At 42.7% G+C, this 23,884-nt stretch overlaps 1 protein-coding gene across 3 annotated transcripts in view; it reads left to right on the top strand.

Moving 5' to 3' along the window:
• Positions 1-423: 423 nt before the first annotated feature.
• The window catches only part of ITGB5 (integrin subunit beta 5), a 111,928-nt gene continuing 88,467 nt past the window's right edge, over positions 424-23,884 (top strand). Inside the window, exons 1-2 of one of the 3 annotated variants that reach the window (XM_042453330.1) lie at positions 424-934; positions 21,447-21,532. In XM_042453330.1, the coding sequence (XP_042309264.1) occupies positions 832-934; positions 21,447-21,532 (189 nt within the window). In that variant the 5' untranslated portion in view covers positions 424-831. Of the gene's footprint in view, positions 935-21,446; positions 21,533-23,884 lie in introns of those variants that run through there. The other 2 variants (XM_042453321.1, XM_042453338.1) reach the window with 2 other exon arrangements.

Here is a 23,884-nt window from a genome sequence, read left to right on the forward strand (position 1 = left end):
TTTTTCATTCTCCTTCTTCTTCTTCTCTCCTCTTCTCCCTCTTCTTCTTCTTCTTCCTCCTCTTCTTTTTTCTTTCTTCTTTCTCCCCTCCTTTATCCTCTTCTCCTTTTTTCTCTCCTCTGTCTTCCCCCTTTCCTTTTTCTTCTCTTATTTTTCTTCCTCCTCTCCTTTCTTTTTTGTCTCCTCTCTTCCTCTTCTCCTTCTCCCTCCGCTCCTTCTCCTCTTCTTTTTTCTTTCTTCCTCCTCCCCTCCGCCTTCTTCCTCTTCCCTTTCTTTCTCTCCTTCTCTTCTTTTTTCTTTCTTCCTCCTCCTTCAGGAAGGGGACCCTTGGCTTTCCTGGGGCCTTCCTCTCCTCCCGCCGCCCCGGCTTGGCCCTCCCTCCAGGGCCGGGGGGGGGGGAGAGGGTTAACCAGGCGGGGCGGGGCCTGGGCTCGCCGCTCCGAGAGAGGAGGCAGAAAAGTTGCTGACTGAGTCTTGGGAGGGCGCGAGGAGGGACAGAGAGAAAGAAAGAAAGAAAGAGTGAAAAGGCAGGCGGTGTGCGTAAAGTAGGCACCAGAAGAGCCCTGGAGCGATGTCTGGGGAGTGAGGGAAGCAGGGCCTTGGAGGAGGAGGAGGAGGAGGGGGGCCCATAGACTGGAGAGCTGCTCCCCAGCACAACCCTGAGGCGCCCCAGCTGAGTAAAGGAGGAGGCGAGCGAGCCCCACCATCTCTCCTCCACTTCCTCCTCCTGCATCCCCTTCCTCTCTCCCTCTCTCTCTGAGGCGCCCCCAAAACTAAGGCCCAGGGGTGAGTGTGGCGGGGTCCCCATTGCCCTGCCCCCCCTCGGCCGCCATGCCCCGGAGGAGGAGGAGGGGGCTCCTGCTGGTGCTGCTGCCGCCCTCCTCGGCCGCTGCCTACCTCTGCCTCTTCTCCTCCTTTCTGCACAGCGTCCCAGGTGAGTAGTAGTGTTTCCCTTGCCCGCCAATGGAAAGCCAGGCAGAGACCATTGGCATCCACACTACAGGAAGAACCCGGTTTGGCACTGCTTTTAACTTGTTGTCTGGCTCTTTGCTATGGAATTCTGGGAGTTGGAATTGGTTGTGGGCCCAGGAAACAAACTCCAACTCCCAGAATTCCATAGCAAAGAGCCAGACAACAAGTTAAAAGCAGTGCCAAACCGGGTTCTTCCTCCAGTGTGGATGCAGCCAACAACAACACTCACTTGCACAAACTTGGCCTTTTTTCTCTTCTTTTCATTTCCCCCCATTTGTGTGTTTATTCCTGTGATGAAATGCTGCCTTGCTTGAGAGTCTTGTACTGAGGGGAACTTCTTGTTGCTGTTGTGTACCTTCAGGTCGTTTCCAACTTTAGGGCGAACCTGTCCTTTTTTTGGGGGCAAATTTCTTCAGAGAGGTTTGTTGCTAATGCCTTCCTCTAAGGCTGAGAGAGCGTCACCCAGTGGGCTCCCATGGCAGAGCTGGGATTCAATCCCAGGTCTCCGGAGTCATAGTCCAACACTCAAACCTCTACACCACCCTCGTTACATTTTTGTTTTGAAATATCTGTGTTTATTTCTCTGCTGTCCTTCCTTTAAAACCTCCCCCTTCCCTGAGACTCTTCTAGTGAGGGACACTTGTTGTTATTGTTGTTGTTGTTGTGTGCTTTTGAGTCGTTCGCAATTTATGATGACACTAAGGCAAACTTGTCATGGGGTTTTCTTGGCAAATTTCTTCAAAGGGAGTTTGCATTATTATTATTATTTCTCATATCTCACCTTTCTCATACGGACTTGAAGCAGCTATTTTCTGAGGCCGAGAGAGTGTGACTTGCCCAAGGTCACCCAATAGGCAAGGAATCAAACCCTGGTCTCCAAAGTCCTAGTCCAACAAAACAAACCACACAAAGCTACATCCAAACCTTCTGTCCAGGAAGAACATCAAAATGTCCTCCATTTTGAACATGGCTGAGAAGCAGGAATTTATATTAATGTTTTCAGCTTTGAGTTAGTCATGTCCTCCATTTTTCTTGAAGGTCCTACAACTTGTCTTTAATTTGTCCTTTTGTATTTCATGGCTCAGTGGGATTCAAACCCTGGTCTGCAGAGTCATGGTTCAATGCTCAAATCGCTATGGCACACTAGCTCTCTTTGGAGGGACACTGTAGAAGTGCACAAAAAGTGAGGCATCTCAGCGGCTGGCAGGTGGGTAGATCAGTATAGAGCAGTGGTTCCCAACTTTTTCTGTGCCTCTCACCCCTAGGAAATGTTCAATTAATGTTCTCAAATTTGAAGATGACAAAATCTAAATTCTAATTTTTGAACCACAAATTGAACCACATACAAGAAAAAAGCTTTTAGCTCAGTGTATAAAATGGACATCTGCATTGAGCCATTAGATTCTAATATATTCAGGAGAAAAATGTAAACAGTAAGATCAATCCCAATTGTGAACAGAAAACTCTATTACTGTGTATACTCATGTATAAGTCTGGAAATTTAGGTTAAAAAATTGACCCAAAAAACCTGGTTTGACTTATCCAAGTCATACTTATCCATGTAAGTACTGTATTTTAACTCTCTCTCTCTCTCGCACACGCACACACACACACATATAGATGGGGAAAGGCAAGAGTTTAATCTGCCCTGGAAGCACTGACCCCTAGTCTCTCATCCATCCAGCCTTTAGTATGAGTGCAAATAGTTACACCTGCTGGAATTTTGTAAGTTCTTTGGCATTGTTTTCCTTTGCTTCATGCCTCTAGGTTTTCCCCTCGACCTATCCACGGGTCATATCAAAATCCATAGTTCTGGCCCCTGAACCTACCCTCAACTTATATATGAGGTCGACTTATAGTTGAGTATATACAGTACTTTTTAGATTTTGCTTCTCATTCATGATTTTGTTAAAACATAAAACTTTTTTGCTGACTGTGGATTCAGGCAATTCATAGATTTTTGTCTTGACCGATTCTAGATTTGCATAAATATCTTTGTTGCACTCCCTGAAATTCCGTCTTGCATCCCCTGGGCATGTGTGTTCCCCAGGTTGGGAAACCCTAATATATATAGGATATGATATTGGGTAGTAGAGCCCGTGTGGCACAGTGGTTTGAGCATTGGCCTAAGATTCTGGAGACCAGGGTTAAATTCCCAGCTTAGCCATGAAACCCACTCACACACTCTCAACCACAGAGGACGGCTGTGGCCAACCTCTGAACAAAATCTTGCCACAAAACCCCCCTCAGGGTGTTCCTAAGTTGGGGATGACTTGAACAACAACAACAAATTGTCCTTGAAAGTAGCTTCCAAGTTAGCTTGAGTACAGTCCCTACTGAGCCATTTTTGAGCCCAAGAACTCTTAAGAGTTAAGAAAAATTTGAAATATAAAAGGTACCATTAGTCACTGCATTGAATTAGTGTACATGTTCAGCTCATTCTGTTACTTGCTTATTTTGAAATATTCAAGATTAAGGGAAACTGTAGTGTATCCCCCCCCTTCCTTTTAAATTGCTGCCAGTGGGACATGGGTGACTGGCCAAATGGATTAAGTTTAGGCAGCTGTCTTGGACAACTACTTGTTAAAGTGAAGACTTCAGAAATGGAAGCCAAAGGTTGTTGGTCCTATAGCTTTGAGAATATAGGTGCCAAGTCTTTTTTACAGGGAAGCCGGCTGTGTCTCAGAGTGTGGTCTTCAGAGTGTGATTTTCCTAGGTTGTCTCCCTTACAACAATTTTTTGGGGGGGGCGGGTGGAGTTATAAATATTAGCCTGGCTTAATTCATATGCATGAAATTGGCTTACACTTGGTTTCTGTGAAATCTCTGCTTGGAAAGACCACTGACAAAGAATGTTTCAGTAAAACAGCCACTAAGGATGGGTTGTGTTTATCCTGCAGTATAAGAGAGGCCTCTGTGGTGGGTTTTCTCTCCATCTGAGCCAAGGGGAAAAAAATGCTGTGAGGTGTTTATAGTGCTAGAGCTGGCCGTCTTGTAAGAAGACCTTTTGTAAAAGAGAAGAGTGAGGCTCATCTACCAGATTACTGGACTGAAGCTGTGTTTTTCAAAATGTGTATAGGGGAAGTGGCTTGCAAATTGCCAAAGAAGCTCAGAATTATATGTGAGTAGTCCAAGGGTGAGTCAGGCAGCACTCCGAAGCTGGCCTACAAAATGTATGTACCATCTGTGTTGCAAACCCATGTATGTTGTTCTGTAAAACATGTACACTGATTGAACCATGAAGAGAAGCAGGTAAGAAAATAACATTATCATCAACAACAGCAATAACAACAACTGACCAGAGATGCAGCTGTCCTCATTTCTGAGCTCTTCTTCCCCTGCCTTCTGTTAACACTTGAGAAAATTAGAAAAAGTGAATTTTAGTGTTGCTGTACTTACTGAGATTTTAGTTTCTTGCTGCCCAAATAAATACACATACAGAGAGCCAGCATGATGTAGTGGTTTGAGCTTTGGACTATGACTCAGGAGGCCAGGGTTCAAATCCTGGCTTGGTCTTGGAAGCCCACTGCATGACCTTGGGCAAGACACACCCTCTCAGTCTTAGAGAATGACAATGGCAAATCTCCTGTGAAGAAACCTGCCAAGAAAACCCCATGATTGGGTCGCCATATGTTGGAAATGACTTGAAGGTATATATCAACAAACAACAATGGCAGATGCACATACCTCTGATTTTTCAAGTATCAATACTAAATGGCTGGGTGGATATTGAGCAGCAGGCACCAGGTTCAATGGTCCCATTCAGCCAGTTTTGCCATCTGAGCTAAGCCTTAGCAAGCTGAGATCCTACTTTTCTTGTCTTGAAAAATACTTTTGTGTTGTATAATTTGGTACTTTAACTGAGAGTGCAACCTCACTACAGAAATAATCCAGTTTGACACAATTTTAGCTGCCATGGCTCAAGACTATGGAATTCTGGGAACTGTAGTTTTCTAGACTTCTCTGTCAGAGAGCTCTGGTGCCTCACGAAGCTATGATTCCCAGAATTTTAGTTTTGGGCCATGGCAGTTAAAGTGGTTTCAAACTGGATTATTTCTACAGTAATGAGGATGTACCTGAGTATTTCACATGTGTTTTTTTTTTAAACAAAACTGAATGTGCACCACTGTCCCAATTGCACCTAGAACAACTGTTATGTCTCTTTCTGCTACTTTACATTTCTGGGAGGGAAACACATTGCTTACCTTCTTGACACTTTTCTATGTAGGTTTTCAAAATACAGTTAGTATAAAATGAAGCAAGCAGTGGCAATATGTTAAAATAAGTTACCTGGCAGGTAAGCATGGTAAACAAAAGTCACAGTAAGGCTACAAAGCTCTGCATGCTTAGTCTGGAAACCAGTCACATTTAACTGATGCTCATTTGACTGATATTACTTGTGTCCCATCTAATGAGCTTTTAAAAATATATATCCTAGTTTCCTCGCTTATCAAAATATCAAAGCAACATTTGTTTTATTATGTTTGGGAGGGAATTGTGTTTTGGAGAGGAATGGATGTTTATGGCAATTGATCCAACGTACACCTTGTGAGGCAGACTTCTTGTTGCAGTAGAAGTTAAATTGATTGCAGGGCAGTGTTTTAACTGGATTGTTTTCCAGTTTTCTGAAACCAGAAGCATCCCATTTTCCAGGAGAAATGTGTCTGTGTGTATGTGTGTGTGTGTGGGGGGGCAGTTCCAAGGCGAGGAAAGTCTTGTACAGTATGTGGAAAAGGTTCTTGCATTCCTCTCCTGACTGATTTTAAATTGCCCCACCTTCAGTGTCTTAGAGATAGACACAAAAGACATTTGGACGTATGGGTCATGCCATTGTAACTGATATTCTGCCTTGTCATTTTGTTGATTTCATTTGAAAAGTAGTTATATTTAGAACTGCAGGTAATCCACTGGCTTGAAGTGTGATAGCATCTGTTGACAGGGTTTTTAAAAAAAATAGGGAATAAACCCACACTGCAGAAATAATCCAGTTTGACACCACTTTAACTGCCCTGACCCAGGGCTCAGGAATCCTGGGAATTGTAGTTTATTATGGCACTGGAGCTCTCTGAGAAAAAAAGCTAAATGGCTCACAAAACTACACTCATCCCTCCACATTTGCAGTTTTGACTTTCACAGATTTGATTATTCATGGATTTTATTAATATGTTCTCTCTAGGAATATCTGGATCCTCCAGTGCAGCTCTGTGGTCAACTTTAAGGACCTAGAGATTCCTAGAGAGAACACTCCATTAGGAATTTGTAGCTCCTCCAGGGCAATTCTATGGTCAATGTCTGGGAGATGTTGACCACAGAGTTGCACTGGAGGACCTAGAGATTCGTAGAGAAGTATTCTCTCAGGTAAAAACATAGTGTTTTTGTTATTTGCAGTTTTTCCACATTCACGGGGGTCCTGTGTCCCTAACCCCAGTGAATGTACTAGGGATGAGTGTACAGTTCCCAGAATTCCCTAGCATTGAGCCAGGGCATTAAAGTGATGTCAAACTGGATTAATTCTGCAGTTTGGATTGAACCTTAGTCAGTGGAATAGGAGCTACTTGATAAAGGAAAGCTCAAAGTATATCCCATTCTCAGAAACTGTAGATGTTTGATTATTGCATGTTTGATACTTCTGGCATTAAAGGGTCCCCCTGCTTTGCTTGTATACCTCCTTGAGTAATCTGGTTGGCTTGTTTTTATAGATGGAATGAGATGAAGTGAGACATGAACTGTGGCTAAAAGTAGCCTATTGTATAAAAACTGGGTTTCCACCTCTGGAGTCAGTTAGGTACTATCACCCCTTTCTTTCTCAAAAGAGATTGAACAGCATTCTAACTGTGGAACTCTCTCCCAAGGGGGTGGGATTCAGCTGATTTCATTCCTTCTGTGGGATGGCAGCAAAGACTGAAAATAGCAAATAGCTGGCAGCAAGGATGGAGCTATTTCACTTTGCCTTTTATTATTAAAGTTGTGGGTGGCTGGTCTAGTTATTTCTGTTTTTAATTGTTTGAGGTTCTAGAACTACTTTTAAAGAAGGTTTTTAGTTTGTTTTGTTATTGTTTTCAGTCATGTATTTGATTTTTCAAATATATTTATTTTATTTATTTTATTTCAAGGATCTATATCCCACCTTTCCCCCATAATGGGATTCAAATGAATAAAAGTGTTTTTATTCATTGTACATAACCTTGGGAGCCCTGGTGGGTTGAGATGTGGGAAACAAATACCATAAATAAATAAATAAATAAATAAATGACCACTTTGGTGAACACTGGATTTTAATCATATTTAATGGTATCTTCCACTTAACATGGAAAGCAATGTATCTGAGGTTTAAGAAGAGACAACACCCAGCTTCTATATTCAAAAAGTCTGCTATTGTGACATTCAAAATAGCAGCAAAAGCCTTAACCTTCCTCAGATAAGGTCACTTTAAAATATAATTACTGTACTCTGATTTCTTTTACCACCACCTCATATCTCACACTTATCCTTGGAACTTCTGTGTGCCAAAAATGTTTTAAACATCCCATCACATATTTATGTTCTTTTAAAACCATGGTTTTCAAACAAAAAGTCTCCAGATGTTTTTGGACTTAAATTCCCAGAATCTCTCACCACTGGTCATGCTGGTTCTGGGAAGGAAAACTTTGGGAACTTCCTTCCTCCTAGTAGAGAACCACTGCAAAAGGGACCAGATCTTTGCTTGTGTCAAAATTGTTAGTCAAACAATTTCCTCTTGGAACTGCTTACTTTTTACTCTATTAACCTGCTGTTAACCTAGACTGGGGCCAGTAGTTCTAACTTTATCAATGCTTTACACACCCTCTTTTGTTCTCACAGCTTACTCTTCATTATGTACTCCATCTAATTTCAATTTCCAAAGCTTTTGAAATGGTTGTAAAGAAGCACTGATGCTATCCTTTTCATAGACAGAATTATTTTGCCATGGATAGAATTGTTGCAGCAATAACCCATGTTTACAAGGTCTCAGCGTACCTATTCACCAAATGCCAGTTGGCTGCCCTTTTGATTGCCGCCCGCAATTGAATTCCATGGATGATTTTCTACAATGCACAGCTCATGGTTTGGGTTTCTACCATTTGGGTCCTTATATGAAAGCAGGGAATCTCCAAGAGAAAGCACAATCATTCAGTATTTGCTGTGGTGCCCTTTAAATGTTCTCTCATTCTCTCAGTTATTTCTGGGAATGGTCCATGTATATCTGGGGGATGTGCCTAAATAACCTCATTGATTGGCCTGATCACCTATATCTTTCGAAGTGAATTGTGCCAGACTCCATGAGTCTGCTGGCCTACATTTTAGAAGAGCTGCTCTTGTGCTTCGTGAATTGTATGTAGACAAAGGGGGGGGGGGGGGTCACTATTGTTACAATTATATTTAATCATATGAAGAGAATTGTGACCATGACAACAAAGATAGAGTGGTATCAGAGTTGGTAATTCTTATTGCACTCATTTTGTTGTTGTTGAGTGCCTTCAGATTGTTTCCGACTTATGCTGAGTTTAAGATTAACCTATCATGGCATTTTCTTGGCCAGATATATTGAGAGGAAGTTTGCCATTGCCTTCCCTTGAGCCTGAGAGTGTGTGACTTGCCCAAGGTCACCCAGTGGATTTCCATGGCCAAGAGGAGAGTTAAATCCTGGTCTCCAGAGTTGTAGTCCAATGCTCAAACCACTACGTCACATCAGCTCTTGTAAGATATCCTACAAGGCTTCTGTTTCAAAATGGTCAAGGGGATGTATATTGAAACATACAAAATGGAAATAATTTTACAGTATTTGGAAGGAAATTGTGTAGCTAAATACTTTAAGTTTTAATGATACATAAACATGATAGCTATTGATGCCACTGTTCAGCGCTACCTGTACTCTTAAGCTTCAGAGGGCAAGTCAGTTGTAAACTGACTTAGTTTGTGTAAAGCACACAGAGTAGATTACTAAAGTGTTCCTGTAGTTTGCTTAGCTTATGTGTGGAAGCTCATTTGAAAGAATCTCTTTGGCTAGTGTTGAATGGCACATCATATGTCCAGAGGCATATACTGGAGCCTGTTAATTCCAGTTTTCACTTTCAAAAAAGAACAAACTATTCCTCAGGATTGTAGGCAAGTGTGGGCAATGTTCACTCAAGACAAGCCTAGCGATAGGCTTTAATGTAATGCTTGCAGCCTTGATCCTTTGTGTTTACTCTGAAAGAATCTCCCCAAAGTTCAGTGGAACTTGGCTTCTAAATAAACCTAAATTGAGTTGTAACCTTAGCAGTTTTCATTGCTTTTTTCCAGGAGAATTATTGTGTACTCTAAAATCTCATTGTTTTATGATAGCCATGACATTCCTAATTATAGAGCACAAGCCATTTGGGTGTTAATAGGTAGAAGACATATCTGACTTCCTTCTGGTGCTGAGGCTGAGTTATTGTGAGAGAAAAAGCATATCTACTGCAGAGAACAGCCATTGAAGCTATAGGGATGTTCTTGACTGAATTTCTACATGAAATTGATTTTAAAATAGCAGCACTTTAGAAAATGCATCTGTACAACCCTCTGTACCCTCTCCTTATTTTTTGCATTTTTATTTCAAGCTTTTTAAAAGCAAGAGTACAGTTGAGTGCTTTTAGTTCTGTATTCATTGATTTCCTTTTGTGTGCTTACAACTTAAATGGGCATGTTAACAAACTATTTAATGAGCAGCCAGTGGCAAAGGATTGCAAGACATGGTTGTAAAGAAGCACTGATGCTATCCTTTTCATAGACAGAATTATTTTGCCATGGATAGAATTGTTGCAGCAATAACCCATGTTTACAAGGTCTCAGCGTACCTATTCACCAAAGGACACCAAAGGCTGTCCTTAATGCTTGCTTCCTTTATATGGCCTGACAAAGAGGGTCCAAATCTTGCTGTAGTAGTGTGTGTTAATCTAGAACAGTATGTTTTTGCTTATTCAGTAATAAATGAAAATATATATATACAGGATAGACAATTCGCTTATCACTCCTTGTTCCAACTATTGTTTAAACCGGATCATGATTCCAAATGAATTGGTTTAAACCACCATGGTTCCCACTTAATTTGAATCTCTAGACCACTCTTCATGTTGCTCATTTTAAATCTGAGGTCATGATAAACAACTACTGGCAACTGGAATTCTAGCTGTTTAAATTATAGTTACAATGTGGGCAGAGCTGAAGCAGAATTTTCTACCTGGCTATAAAATTAGTTTCATAGCATTAATTTTCTATCTTGAATGTGGGAGTAGAGCAGAAAACACACACAGAGACGTGTACACACACACACACACACTGCTTCATAGCCCTATTTTTAAATCTGAATTATGATTTTATACCATTAAAGAGCTGAGCATGTTTAAAAAGTGGAGAACAAAACCCCAAAGTGACCAATTCTGCCCACAGTTTTGAATATTATATAGAAAGGGAATAAGGGAGTGGGTGAAGTTAACAGAAGGAATTGCAGGGGTGAGAAGGAGTGGAAAGCAATGAATGCTTCTTATTCTTAACTTGGATCATAGCTTGGCAGGCAAGTTTAAAATGGCATTTTCTTACACTAAATTTCAAAGTAAGAAGGGGAGGTCCGCTGCTGCGGAACTGCGCAATTGCGCAGCTTTTATTGGGCGAAGAGGCTTTGGATTAGCCTGGGAGCAGGGGATGCCTGTGGTGGCTAACCCCTGCTCCTTTAATAGCCATAGGAGGGTGGGGGGAGGATAGGGAAGCGGGCGATGCCTGGGCCGGGGATAACATCTCTGCGAGCGGAGCTCCAATTGAGGTTGTGTGGGGCAGGGGGAGGTATGGTGGTGGGAGAAGGGACTGGCGTTCCAGAGGAAGGCATGATCGATGCATCATATCTATCTCGCCTTCCTGTCCCCCTCCCAACCAGAAGGACCTGAGGGTCACTCCAACCGTGCCACAAACCCTGTCGCTGCTCCTGTGCAATGCCAGGTCTGTTAATAACAAGACCCACATCCTCCAGGATCTGCTGGAGGACTCTAAGTGTGACCTGGCTTGCATTACCGAGACTTGGCTGGGGCCTGAAGGGGATGCGGTGTGGGCTCAGGCCCTGCCCGCCGGGTTCTCGGTGAAGGACCAGCGCAGGTTAGGTGGGCGGGGGGGTGTGTGTGTGTGGCCTTGATACATAGGAACACCGTGTCCCTCACCAGGAACCACATCCGACAGACCTCCTACATCGAGTGTATTTACCTGACCCTAAAGGCTAGGGACAGTCTGGGGATTCTGTTAGTGTATCGGCCACCCCGTGCATTAGCGGACTCCCTTAACGAGCTGACACAGCTGGTCGCTGAGCTGATGTTGGAGACGCCCAGGCTTCTTGTCCTGGGCGACTTCAACATCTCCCTCACGGCCAGCTATGTTCCATCCGGTGCGGCTCGGGAATTCATGGATACCATGGTGGCCATGGGCCTGTCCCAGCTGATACAGGGTCCTACGCATTGTGCGGGTAATACTCTCGATTTGGTCTTCTGTTCGGAGGCGGAAAATCCGTGGGTGGAAATAGCTAATGTTTCCCCCCTGTCACGGACGGATCATTTCCTGGTAGAGGTGAAAATCAAGGCCTCTACCCAGATCCCCCCCGGGGGTGGTGGACCTGTTAGGATGGTCCACCCTCGAAGGCTGATGGAACCTGAGAGGTTCCAAGAAGCCCTAGAGGGGCTCACGGTTGGAAATGACGGCGACTCTGTTGATGCCCTTACCGGTATTTGGAATACCGGTCTTTCGAGGGCTATACACAGTATCGCTCCCAAGCGCCCTCTCAGGCCTGCTTCCAAACATAAGCCCTGGTATACGGAAGATCTCCGGGCGAGGAAGCGGGCTTTGCGACGGCTAGAGTACCGTTGGCGGAAACACCGTCGCTTAGACGACAAGACTCTCCTAGACCAACTGTTAAAGGACTACGGAGAGGCAATACGAGCAACAAAGAATTCGTTCTATGGTGCTCGTATTGCGTCCGCTGAGTCGCGTCCGGCAGAGTTGTTCAGGGTGGTCAGGGAGCTAACTCAGCTCCCTCCCGCCCTGAACCAGATCCTTGAACCTTCTAAGGCCTGCTGTGACCGGTTTAACGACTTTTTTGCGGATAAAACCTCTCGTATAAGCAATGGTCTGAACGCCGACATTATAGCAGAACCTAGGGTAGAAGTGTCCGGAGCCTCCGTGGACTATGTTAAACTGGATCAGTTTGAGTTGGTGAGTACCGAGGATGTGGACAAGATCCTCGGAAGTGTTCGGAAAACAACCTGCTCTCTTGATCCCTGTCCCTCTTGGTTAGCGGCCCAGGGGGGACCGGCGGTAACATCACTGTTACGCCGGATAATTAACACATCTCTGAGGGATGGGCTATTTCCATCTCAACTTAAATTGGCCATTGTAAGACCTATTTTAAAAAAGCCCTCCCTCGACCCCCTGGTACACAATAATTATCGGCCTGTCTCGCTGCTACCATTTTTGGGAAAGGTGATCGAGAGAGGGGTTGCGATCCAGCTTCAGGCGGTCTTGGATGAAACGGATTATCTGGACCCATTTCAAACTGGCTTCCGGGCGGGTTACGGGGTTGAGATGGCCATGGTCGCCCTGGTCGATGATCTCCGTCTGAGCATCGACAGGGGAAGCGTGTCCCTGTTGGTGCTCTTGGACATCTCAGTGGCTTTCGATACCATAGACCATGGTATCCTTTTGGGACGCCTGGCAGAGGTGGGGATCGGGGGCACTGCGCTCCAGTGGTTCTGCTCCTACCTGTCCGGGAGGTCCCAGATGGTGCAGCTGGGAGACGTGTGCTCTGATGAGAGGCCCCTTAAAACTGGGGTCCCTCAAGGAGCCATTCTGTCTCCCATGCTATTTAACATTTACATGAAACCGCTGGGAGAGATCATCCGGAGACATGGGGCGCGGGGTTATCAGTACGCTGATGACACCCAAATAATTTTCTCTATGTCTCCGACTGATGCAGTGACTGGGGATGGCGTCTCTCCTCTCGTGGCTGGAGTCAGTAATGGGCTGGATGAGGGAAAACCGACTCAAATTGAATCCAGAGAAAACGGAGGTACTTGTGATAGGTTCCCCTGGTCCAGGAATGGCGGTGGTTCCACCTGTCCTGGACGGGGTCACGCTCCCTGTGAAGGACTCTGTGCGCAGTCTGGGGGTGCTTCTTGATTCGTCGCTTCATCTGACTCCTCAGGTGAACGCGACGGTCAGGAGCACCTGTTATCAGCTTCGGCTGATTCGCCAGCTGCGCCCATACCTGGCCCAGAGGGACCTAGAAACTGTTGTACATGCTCTGGTAACATCGAGACTGGATTTCTGCAATGTACTCTACATGGGGCAACCCTTATACCAAACTCGGAAGCTGCAAATGGTGCAGAACATGGCAGCCCGGCTGGTCACTGGTGCTCCCAGGACCAGCCATATAACCCCGGTGCTGAAAGACCTCCATTGGCTGCCCATCCGCTTCCGAGCTCAATATAAGGTGTTGGTAATTACCTATAAAGCCCTAAATGGCTTGGGCCCAGGATACCTAAAGGACCGCCTCTCCCCGTACATTCCGCCTCGCACCCTCAGAACGTCTGGGCAGAAGCTACTGAAGGTGCCTGGGGCTAGGTTAGCCTCCACTACACGGAAGACATTCTCCACAGCTGCCCCAGCCCTTTGGAACACGCTGCCCACTGAGCTCTGCTCGTCTACCACCCTGGCCCAATTCAGGAAGGACCTGAAAACCTTCCTGTTCCAACAGGCATTCCCCGAATAAAATCCTGTGGGCCTCCCTCCTCTTCCGTGGCCAAGAGGTTGGGCTATGGGGCTTTTTGTTTGTCTGTTATGGCTTTTTATTGCTTGTGTATTTTTAAATTGTTGTACTGTATTTGGATTATGTTTTTAACTTGATGTAAGCCGCCCTGATCGTGGGAAGGGCGGGATATAAATAAAAAATTTTATTATTATTTATTATTATTATTATTTAATAAATTGTGACAGTAAATTGAGGGAAGACAAGTTGTGGCCCTGGGGCAACATATGGCCAGCAAGGATGTTGTTGTGACCCCTGATTTATTTACCCAGACTCCCTGTGGTACACATGCATAGCGTACACGTACACACATAAAGTGAATTGTTTCTATTGCAAGGCTTTAGGAATGACAGTTCACCTTTTAAATAGGCTATAAGTTCCCTTGCACTGCTGAATATTTAACAACAACAGCTACTACTACTTTACACAGCTGCGCCAGCATCACAAAAGAGAAAGGGGCCGAGCGGACCCTTTCTCTTTGTCCCCGCCGCTGTCGGGTGTCCTTGGATGTAGCAGTTTTCAAAGAATGTTTAAAAAAAAGCGCGGTGGGGGGGGGGAGAATCTTGTTGCAACTTTAAGAAAAAGATATTTATTTTTATATAAACATTCATGAATTCAAATGAAAGATGGTCTCACATAGTATGAGACTTCATGTGGATATGAAAAGTTTTCTACTTGTGAAGCTGGGTCAGGGTAGGCTTGCCATATCCCGCCTGTGGGTGGGAGTTTCCTGGTTTTGGGTGGGGCCACATGGTCCCGCCCCGGTTTGGCCCCCCCCCCGGGATTTCGCCCGCCCCCAGGCTGAGGGGAGGATTCACTTCCCGCTTGTGCCCCGCCCCCATCGCCACAGCAGCGAGGGTGGGGCGAAGACCAGGAGGGAAAGCCTCCCTGAGAGGAGAATTCCCTCCCCGCCTTAGCCCCGCCCCCGTCGCCACAGCAGCGAGGCTCCTATTCAAATGTAAGGCACAAAAAGTGTCCTACATTTGAAAATTTTGTCCTACATTTGTCCCGGTTTGGAGGTCCTGACCTATGGCAACCCTAGGTCAGGGTGAAAATAGTAGCATATGTACTAAGTGGATTACAACCCCACGAGGAAGCTGCTGTGAAGGAAAGCTTGAAATACTCTGCTGCAAAATTGGGAGTCTGAGGCCTGTTACAGACTGCCAAAATAAAGCTGCTTCGGGTCTCTTTGGAGGTATGCTATTTAAATGATGCATGGGTCCTAAGAGTCCAGAGGTCGCGCCAAAGCCACACTCCATTCCTAAGCACTGGAGTGCAGCTTTGGTGCAGCTTCCGGATTCTTAGGATGCATGCATCATTTAAACAGCATACCTCCAAAGAGACCCGAAGCAGCTTTATTTTGGCAGTCTGTCTACCAAACACACACCTCAGTCTTTTCTCTTTACAGCTGTGGTTGTTCACAGTGAGAAACTATGGAGGAAACTGGCCATCACTTTTGTTGACCTTTAAGGGTTCATAAGAGAGATTGTATCTGTGTAGACTGTCATTGAATTGACACTTCAGCATGGAAAAATACCACAGTGGGTTTAGAATCCAGCCTTAGGTCATTTTCTCTTTAGACCTCACAGCATTAATTGTAACGTTATCAGCTGGGCTCATTTAATGAGATATTGATTGCATTAATAGCTGTGCAGTGAAGAATAGAAATGTCAATACTATTGATTGCTCGTCTATAAATGTAGTTGTTTTATAACTGTGTGCAGTACACGTAGTTCAAAGCAATAATATTTTCTCTTCCCTCTTTTCAGATGTGCAGTTTTAGATTGTAAGCAAGATTGAGTATTTCACCTTGCTTTGTATCTTGCTTAGATGCTCTATGAACAGTATTTAAGAATTTGAGCACTGTATGACAGTTATTTAAATATTTGATCTTTAAAAAGTTGCTTTTTTGGCCTAAAGCTCCCAGATTCCCCCATCTCCTCATACCTTTCAGAGTTGTAGTCTAAACAAATCATGCTTTCAACAGCTGCTGGACAAGATAGACTTGCAGCTCAATTCACTACACACTAATCAAAATAATATGACGGCAACATGGTCTGTAGTCAAAATTAAAGTGGTTTTCAGTCACTTTAGGCTAATTTGTAGAGATATATAATCTTGAATGTTAACTATATTTGCAGAAGCTGCATCTACACTGCAGTATTAATACGGTTTGACACTGCTTTAACTGTCATGGCTTAAATGCTACAGAATTCTGGGATTTATAGTTTTATGAGATATCTAGAGTTCTCTGTTAGAGACCTCTGGTGTTTCAACAAACTACAGATCCCTGGATTCAATAGGATGGAGCCATGACAGTTAAAGCAATGCCGAATTGCATTAATTTTGCAATGTGGTAGCAGCATTAGTTAGCTGTATGCTAATTTTTCCATTTAGAAATGAGATGAATCAAATAAGATATGTAATAAACATGTACAGGGTGGTGAACAACATGAAGAAAATAATCAAAATTTCAAATAATCAAAATTTCAGAAGCACAGGTCTGTTAGAATAAACTGCAAGTTTAAAAATAAGTGGCTCTTCAAATCGTTCTGAGTTTATTTGAGCATGCTGTCATGGGATGAAAACCTATTCCCTCTGTCTCTGCAGGACAGGGTACAGTGAGGACATCAGCATAATCCTACATTTCCCCACGATTTCAAGTCTGAAATGGGAATACCACAATTGGGACAAGTGTATTGCAGCAAATCAGGCTATTCATGGCTTGCCAAGGGCTGTCACAGAGGGTTTGGTAGAGCAGTGGTATACTCAGCATAGAAACAGGATGGTATTGTCTTAGAGGAGCTGCACACAGAGGAAATGGTATCATAAAATAGTAGCATTCCCGTCTTTAAAAGTTGTTATTGTTATTGTTATCATGGAGCATCTGAAGATGCTTGCATCAGTATTACCTTAGTTTCTGTAAAAGAAATAATTTCCAACATCTCAACTGTCTATGGTGTTGATTGATTAACAAGAGTTAAGAGAATAACTTTGTATCTTATATGAAAGTAACAAAAACACACTGACCTTGTATAGCACAATTAAAATCTGCTTTGGGCATTGCCTGAGATAAACAAACTGTTCTGCTTAATATGGATATCCTGTGGAAATTATTTTTGTAATGCTTTAAAAGAATAAATAGAACAGAAGATGAAAGGAGACAAATAAGCATCAAATCATTTAGAAGATGGCATGAACAACGAGTGTTTTCTGTAGTCAACAAATCAGTTTCTGATTAGTTTGTTGTTTGTTGTTGTGTGCCTTCAAGTTGTTTCCAATTTATGATGACCCTAAGGCAAACTTATTACAGATAGGGTTTCCTTGGCAAGATTTGTTCAGAGGGAGGTTGCCTTTGCTTTCCTCTGAGACGGAGTGTGACTTGTCCAAGGTCAGCCAGTGGGTTTCCATGGTTGAGTGGAGATGTGAACCCAGGTCTCCAGAGTTGTAATCCAACACTCAAACCACTGCATCATGGTGGCTGTACACTCAGTTCAGTTTACTGCTTTTTAATTCATAGAATCATAGAATTGGAAAAGACCACAAGTGCCATCCAGTCCAACACCTTGCCATGCAGGAATACACAATCATAGTACCTCGAAAGATTGTCATCTAGCCTCTATTTAAAAACCTCAAAAGAAGGAAACTCCATCACACTCAAGCAGCAAATTCTGCTGTCGAACAGTTCTTACTATCAGAAAATTTTCCCTAATGTTTAAGTGGAATTTCTAATCTTGTTTGCTCTGCGTCCTAGTCTCTGGAGCAGCAGAAAACAAGCTTGCTTCCTCCTCAGTATGGCATCCCTTCAAATATTTAAACATTGCTTTAACGTCACCGTTTAACCTTTCTTCTCCAGGCTGAATGTACCTAGCTCCCTAAACCACTCCTCATAGGGCATGGTTTCCAGTTCAATAAAGATGTATTCAGATTCTAAACAATTAATTTTAGAATAGGTTATGTTTATTTGTTCCTTCAGTGCAATAAAATAAAGTAAATAAAAATAAGTGAATGTTATATTGATTGGCAAAATGAATGGTCTGTTTTTAGATTCTAGTATTCTAGAGTCTGTGTGGTGTAATAGTTTAAGCACTGGACTACAACTCTGGAGATCAGGGTTCGATTCCCCACTCAGCCATAGAAATCAATTGGTTGCTTTTGAGTGAAAGTCACGTACTCTCGGCCAAGGAAAACCCCATGATAGGTCTGTTTTAGGGTTGGCAGAAGTTGGAAATGACTTGAAGGTACACAGCAAGAATGAATTCTAGAAGGTAGTGTGCATATGTTTTACAACAATAGTTGAATGATTTCCAAAGTTCTTCCAGAAAAAGGCAAACTTGGACAGAAGTAGATTATTTAAATTATATTGGCTGTGCTTACACACTTTAAAGATGCTAACTTATTAATTGTTCTATCATGCCACAAGGAGAATAGGTAAAATTCCAGACATCTGGTTGCCATGTGCCTAGACATTCTGTGCTAATGTATAGGAATTTGAAATATTTAGTTCCATGTATCCTGTTTTGAGGCAGGGCATGAGATTATGCCTGATAGCTTAAAATTTACTCTTGGTTCATAATATTTTTTCTTCCTCAAATTTTGCCATTTCTTCAGTGTAAGACACTTCTGGATCAATTTCAGTCAGGCTGTTGAGAGGAATATAGCACTGAAACTGCTTGGTCACCTTGGTCACACTGGAGGCTGGAAGTGTGCACTCTGACCCTGTTCTTTTAGATGTTTTGGTAAATTTCAAGACCACCTGTCTGGGTTTGGCATTCTTTTGCAATAGTTCCAATATTTCCTTGTCATATCAGGTCCTGGGGGATTACTTTTTGACAATGGTTTAGTCATATACAATGTGCCACTCAGTTCTGCCATATCCTCATGTTTGGTATCCATAGGGAGCTACTGAAAAGGTCATGTGAAACATTGGAGTGATGTATCCTCAGTGTCCTGCTTATACCAAATTGCTCCTTGTCACTTAACAAGGGAACCAGCAGATAGCAATAGCAGTAGCAAGTATATTTCTGTACCACTTATCAGTGAACTAAGAAGTCCCTAAGTAAGCTAATTGCCACCAACAAGCTGGTTACTCATTTTACTGACCTACAAAAGGATGGAAGGCTGAATCAACCTTGGAGTCCAGGGGTTGAACTCACAATCTTGTGGCTGCAGTACTGGCATTTAACCATTGTGCCACTGGGGCCCCTTGGACACTGTATTTTTTTGCTAACAAGTTAGCTAAATGTGGACAAGCTGAAATTAAACTTGACCGGACAAAAATTCTGGATGATTAGAATTTGTCGTGACCTGGAAGGGTTTGTGCTCTGCCTGAACTATTTGTAGTCTGGGAGTGTTCCACTGCCCACAAACTCTCAGGAAACAGCAGAGTGCACCAGTCTATTTGGTTTGGCAATAATCACCCATGCTTTTGGTTATATCACATCTTGACTACTGCAGTGCACTCTACATGGCATCAACCCTGAAGAATGTAACATTTGGCACTGGCTGGTGCACATAATCTGCTGCCTGGTGCATGGTACTGAGATTATATTTCTTCAGTACTGGTTGCTTGTTTTCTGGGCTCAACTCAAGTTGTGGGATTTAACTTTTAGAGACTCAAATGACTGGGGAGCTGGCTGTCTCAGCAGTTGCCTGTTTCATTATGAACTTGTCTGGATGTTAATATCTTTAGAAGAGGTCTGCAAGAGAATACCACTGTCCTGTAGATGCTCTCTTCACAGGCAAATGGGAGAGGGTTTTCTCTTGTGCTGCTCCCAACTTGTGGAGTGCATTCCCCTCAGGGGTGTGTGTGTGATAATTTCCTATGGTTTCTTAGAGTTGCCAGAGTGAAAATTAGGTAGGGCCCCTGTATTTTTAACGGTTGTTTAGAAAAGGGAGTTTCAGAAGATACTGCTTGTCACTGGGTTGCATGACAAGCAACACTTGTTGAAATTCTTTTAGCACAACCATTTTGCTGACCAACTTGAAATAATGAGACCAGACACATAACATGGGTTGTAAAATGGGACACTTTATTTAAATTAAGCTATTTAACTGTTTTCTTGAAATCTGCAGAAATGAAGGGAGCAACCTGGTGTGGGAGCAGCTGTGGCAGGTGGTCTAGTCTAGTCCTCAGACTGCCTCCTTAGCTTCCCCTAGGTGAAACACCTGGGCCCTGTGTAAACACCTCTAATTGGGTTGCTCCAGAGCCAGCTCACATCTGGCACATCAACCTGAGATTTGCTCACTCAACTCACAGGACCTGAGTGAGGGTTATATACCAGGTCAACCCCAAGGAAGGTCTCTTTTCCTATCTCTTTAGTCACACAATCTAAAAAGAAAGTTTCAGAGGCCTAACCTTTACCCCAAGAGGGTGCCATAGGTGTTCACCTGACAGATAATCCCCCCCCCAACAACAAGTGACTCTATTTACAGTATGTCCACACCCAAGCTAATTGTCTATGTCCCCAAACAACAGTGTGGGATAGGCGAAAAACCCTTTGAAAGGGCCCTAGAAGCAACCAACATAGGCATACTTCAGTAGAGGTGGGTGAGTGGGACAACAAAATGGCAAGAGGAGAAGTGAAGGTGGTACCAGCTTAAAGAGCCTTGGCTCTGCCCCCAACCTTTTTCTGATGTGGCACAAGAGGTCAGCAGAAGCACATCCCCAGCCAGGACACAGCCCAGGGGATGTGAAAAAGGTACAGGAACCCATTTCATTTTTCATTCTGGCAATCCTGTTCTCATTTTTTAGGAATGATATGAAGATACATCTATTGAAAGGATTTCAGTTAATGTTTTGATGTCTACTGACTCTTGTGATTGTTTTAGTGGTTTTATTGTCTATAATTTGTATTCTGTTTGTTTTTAATGGTGTTTTTAAACCATCTTGAGTGCTTTTTTTTAAAAGTGGGAAGCTGTATAACAACATAAACAATGAAATAACTGGCCTATTTCTCCTGCCAGGCTTTCTGAATTCCCTAACATCAGCATAACTGGCAGTAATCCAACAGGTGACCTGTTTTCTCAGTTATGAGAAACCTGCTTTTTTATCACTTCTGTATAGGTAGAAGTATAACTGTTCAAGTTTTCACCTGTCATATTTGAAGGTACCTTGACAGAGAAATGGTAAAAGGTTAGAAGAGTTTTTACAGAAGGAAAACAGAGTCATGAATCCATGAAACATTTTTCATGGCCAAGGACAAGGAAAGTGGGTAGGACTGTGGTGGCCTGATAGGCATATTATTCTGACATCTTTGTGCTTTAGAGATATTTAGTAGCCTAACTCAGATGATTTCAACATGGTAGAATATTCCTGGAGTATGACTGCTTTAAGATGTTCACTGTGTGAGAAAATTTTTCAACTTGATTGCTTTTAGAGTAGAGTAAACATAGCTAGCTGAAATCCTTTCAATAGATGTATCTTCATATTCCTAAAAAATGAGAACAGGATTGCCAGAGTGAAAAATAAAATGGGTTCATGTACCTTTTTCACGTCCCCTGGGCTGTGTCCTGGCTGGGGATGTGGCCTGTGTTACCTGAGCGCCTTTGCAAACCCCAATTCCTAGAGCTAAAAAGCACCTCCAAAAAGAATTTCTATTTTGTTGTTGTGTGCCTTCAAGTAACCCCCATCTTCTCTTTGTTGCTTTTTATAGGTCTCAATATTTGTACAAGTGGCAGTGCTACCTCCTGTGAAGAATGCTTGTTGGTTCATCCCAAGTGTGCTTGGTGCTTTAAAGAGGTAAGTGTTTGCTTTCTTTTTATCTATATTTTATAATATACTGTACATTTATAGTCCTGGGTCTGTCTACTGTCAGTTTTTGTTCTTTGTTTTTTTGTTCAAGATGCACTTCTCACCAAATTATTTGGTGAGATAGTCTGTTTCTGCATTAGTCAGAAAGAAACTGTTGGTGAGTGTAGCCCCGTACCTCTTCCAGAAATTTCTCTGTTCCCTTTGAACATTTTGTTTTGACTCTAATGTGGAAAAAAGCTTTGTCTTAAGTCAGAAGCTCATTCTGCTTTGCAAATTATTTTTTAAAATATCAGTAGCAGTTACAGTAATGGGTTATTTCAAGTAATCATGCTGAAATGTTGATTTTGCATGTTTATGGATTTATTTATTTAGTTAGTTTATATCCCATGTTTGCTACGTGATCCAGTTTTAGATTTGCAAGAAAAGTTTCAAGGGAAAATAATGACATCAAAAGTATATATAGTACAGGAAAAGAGCAATGACATCAGAAATACATATTCTTTCTCTGGTTATGTGAGAAACAGTGCATCAGGTGCCTATGGCTTTATTTATATTTCCTACACATTGTAAGTAGTGGTTTATTGCTAGCATTTTTATAATTTGGAATGTTTACTATTAAAAAGAATTAAAGGGTAGAACCTTTCTGTGTGTGATATGAATGTAGTACAAAGGTTGAATTTGTATTCATGGTAATAAAGATTAGGCTGGCCAAGGGTGAACTCTACTGTGATAATCCATTAAAAAGTCCTCTGTTGTACAGCAGTGTGTTTGTATCTCTAGAACTTTTCAACTCAGTTGGACTGAAATGTACACACTTGGGTGTGGGCCCCAACCCTGTGTAATCTGTGTTGGAATTCTCTTTACTGTTTCTTAAAGTCATCTTTCCGTTATCGAATCGTCTGTTTCTATACAAATACATGGGCTTTTGGTTATAAAACACTGTACAAGTAATCTGACTTGGATATTGTCATACTGTTTTTGTTAACATTGTCTAATATGTTAATTTTCAAAGATGGTTTGGCAACACCATCCTTGACATTTTGGGATATTAGCACAGTACTCCACTCTCTCTATTCTTTTCTGGATGGCATTTGAAAATCTGTCACTATAGTCACATAGTCTGCATTGGCAAATGGAGAGGGACAAAATAAGGTGCGCACCCACAGGTTCCCCGGATGCACACTGCCATTCAATGGTGCTTGAATAGTGGTGATTTTTTGTGTTCGCGTGGGGGATCCAGAAGGGATCCTCTGTGAAAACAGAGGGGTGACTGTATTTTTTTCATCTATGGTATTATACAATGCAATCCTATATATGTGTGTGCGTGTGTACACACACACACACACACACACACACACACACACACTGTAGTTAAAATAAACTCCTTTGGTTCACTTTTGTTGCATATACGATTACAGTCTGTGCTAGGTTTCAGTACTTCAGAAAGCAGAGTAGTTACAGTTTACTCAGTTTCCTCCCATACTTGGTGCTTCTCCTTATTTTGCTGCACCTCCTAAAATTCTCAGTTTCAATGGTACTCCAACTGCAGTATGATGGAAATTCTAGTTTCTGTAAGTACAGGAAAGCCATCCTTTGAAATTCACTGCTTAGCTCTTGGTATATCTCCAAAGGCATGATTCCATGAGTGTGGGACAGCCACTAAAGGCATAATTCTTTGTGCTCTTCTTGTCCAAACGCCGCACACAGATGACTGTTAAGAAGGGAGTTCTGGCAGAACTGGGCATTGTCATGTGGCATAATGGTGGGCCAACTCAATACTCTAGAGGTACCAGATCCCATCTTATCATGGAATTTAAGCAGGGTCAGTCCATGTTAGTACTTGAATGGGAGACCACCAATGAATACCAAGTGCTGTAGGCTATACAGTGTGCTTTTCCCATCCGTGTGGATTCAGTTCCAGGGCCCCCCATGGATGAGGGAAAAAATTAATAATAATACTGAAATTTATTTCTATCCCGCCTCATCAACAAGATTGAGGTGGCTTACATCAGTAAAAACCATACAATACAGTAAAATAAATCTCACTATACACTCCCTCCTTACAGCAAATTAACATAATAATTACAACATAACAATGGCTGTAATAAAATACAGTTAAATCATTTATGCTCAAGTCCCATTCTAGTCAATGGCAGTAATGTGGATCCATCTATGTTGGTGCAGCTGTGTGCATATGCCACTATTGACAATAATGGGGTGGAGTGATCGACCGCAGATGGCTAGCCTGTTGATATGGCGAGCCCACTGTATTCCAAAGGAAAGAACTGGCAAAACCACCTCTGACTATTCCTTGCCTAAGACATCCGCTTTGAAATTCAT

The sequence above is a fragment of the Sceloporus undulatus genome, chromosome 1 (assembly GCF_019175285.1).
Source record: "Sceloporus undulatus isolate JIND9_A2432 ecotype Alabama chromosome 1, SceUnd_v1.1, whole genome shotgun sequence".
NCBI lineage: Eukaryota > Metazoa > Chordata > Lepidosauria > Squamata > Phrynosomatidae > Sceloporus > Sceloporus undulatus.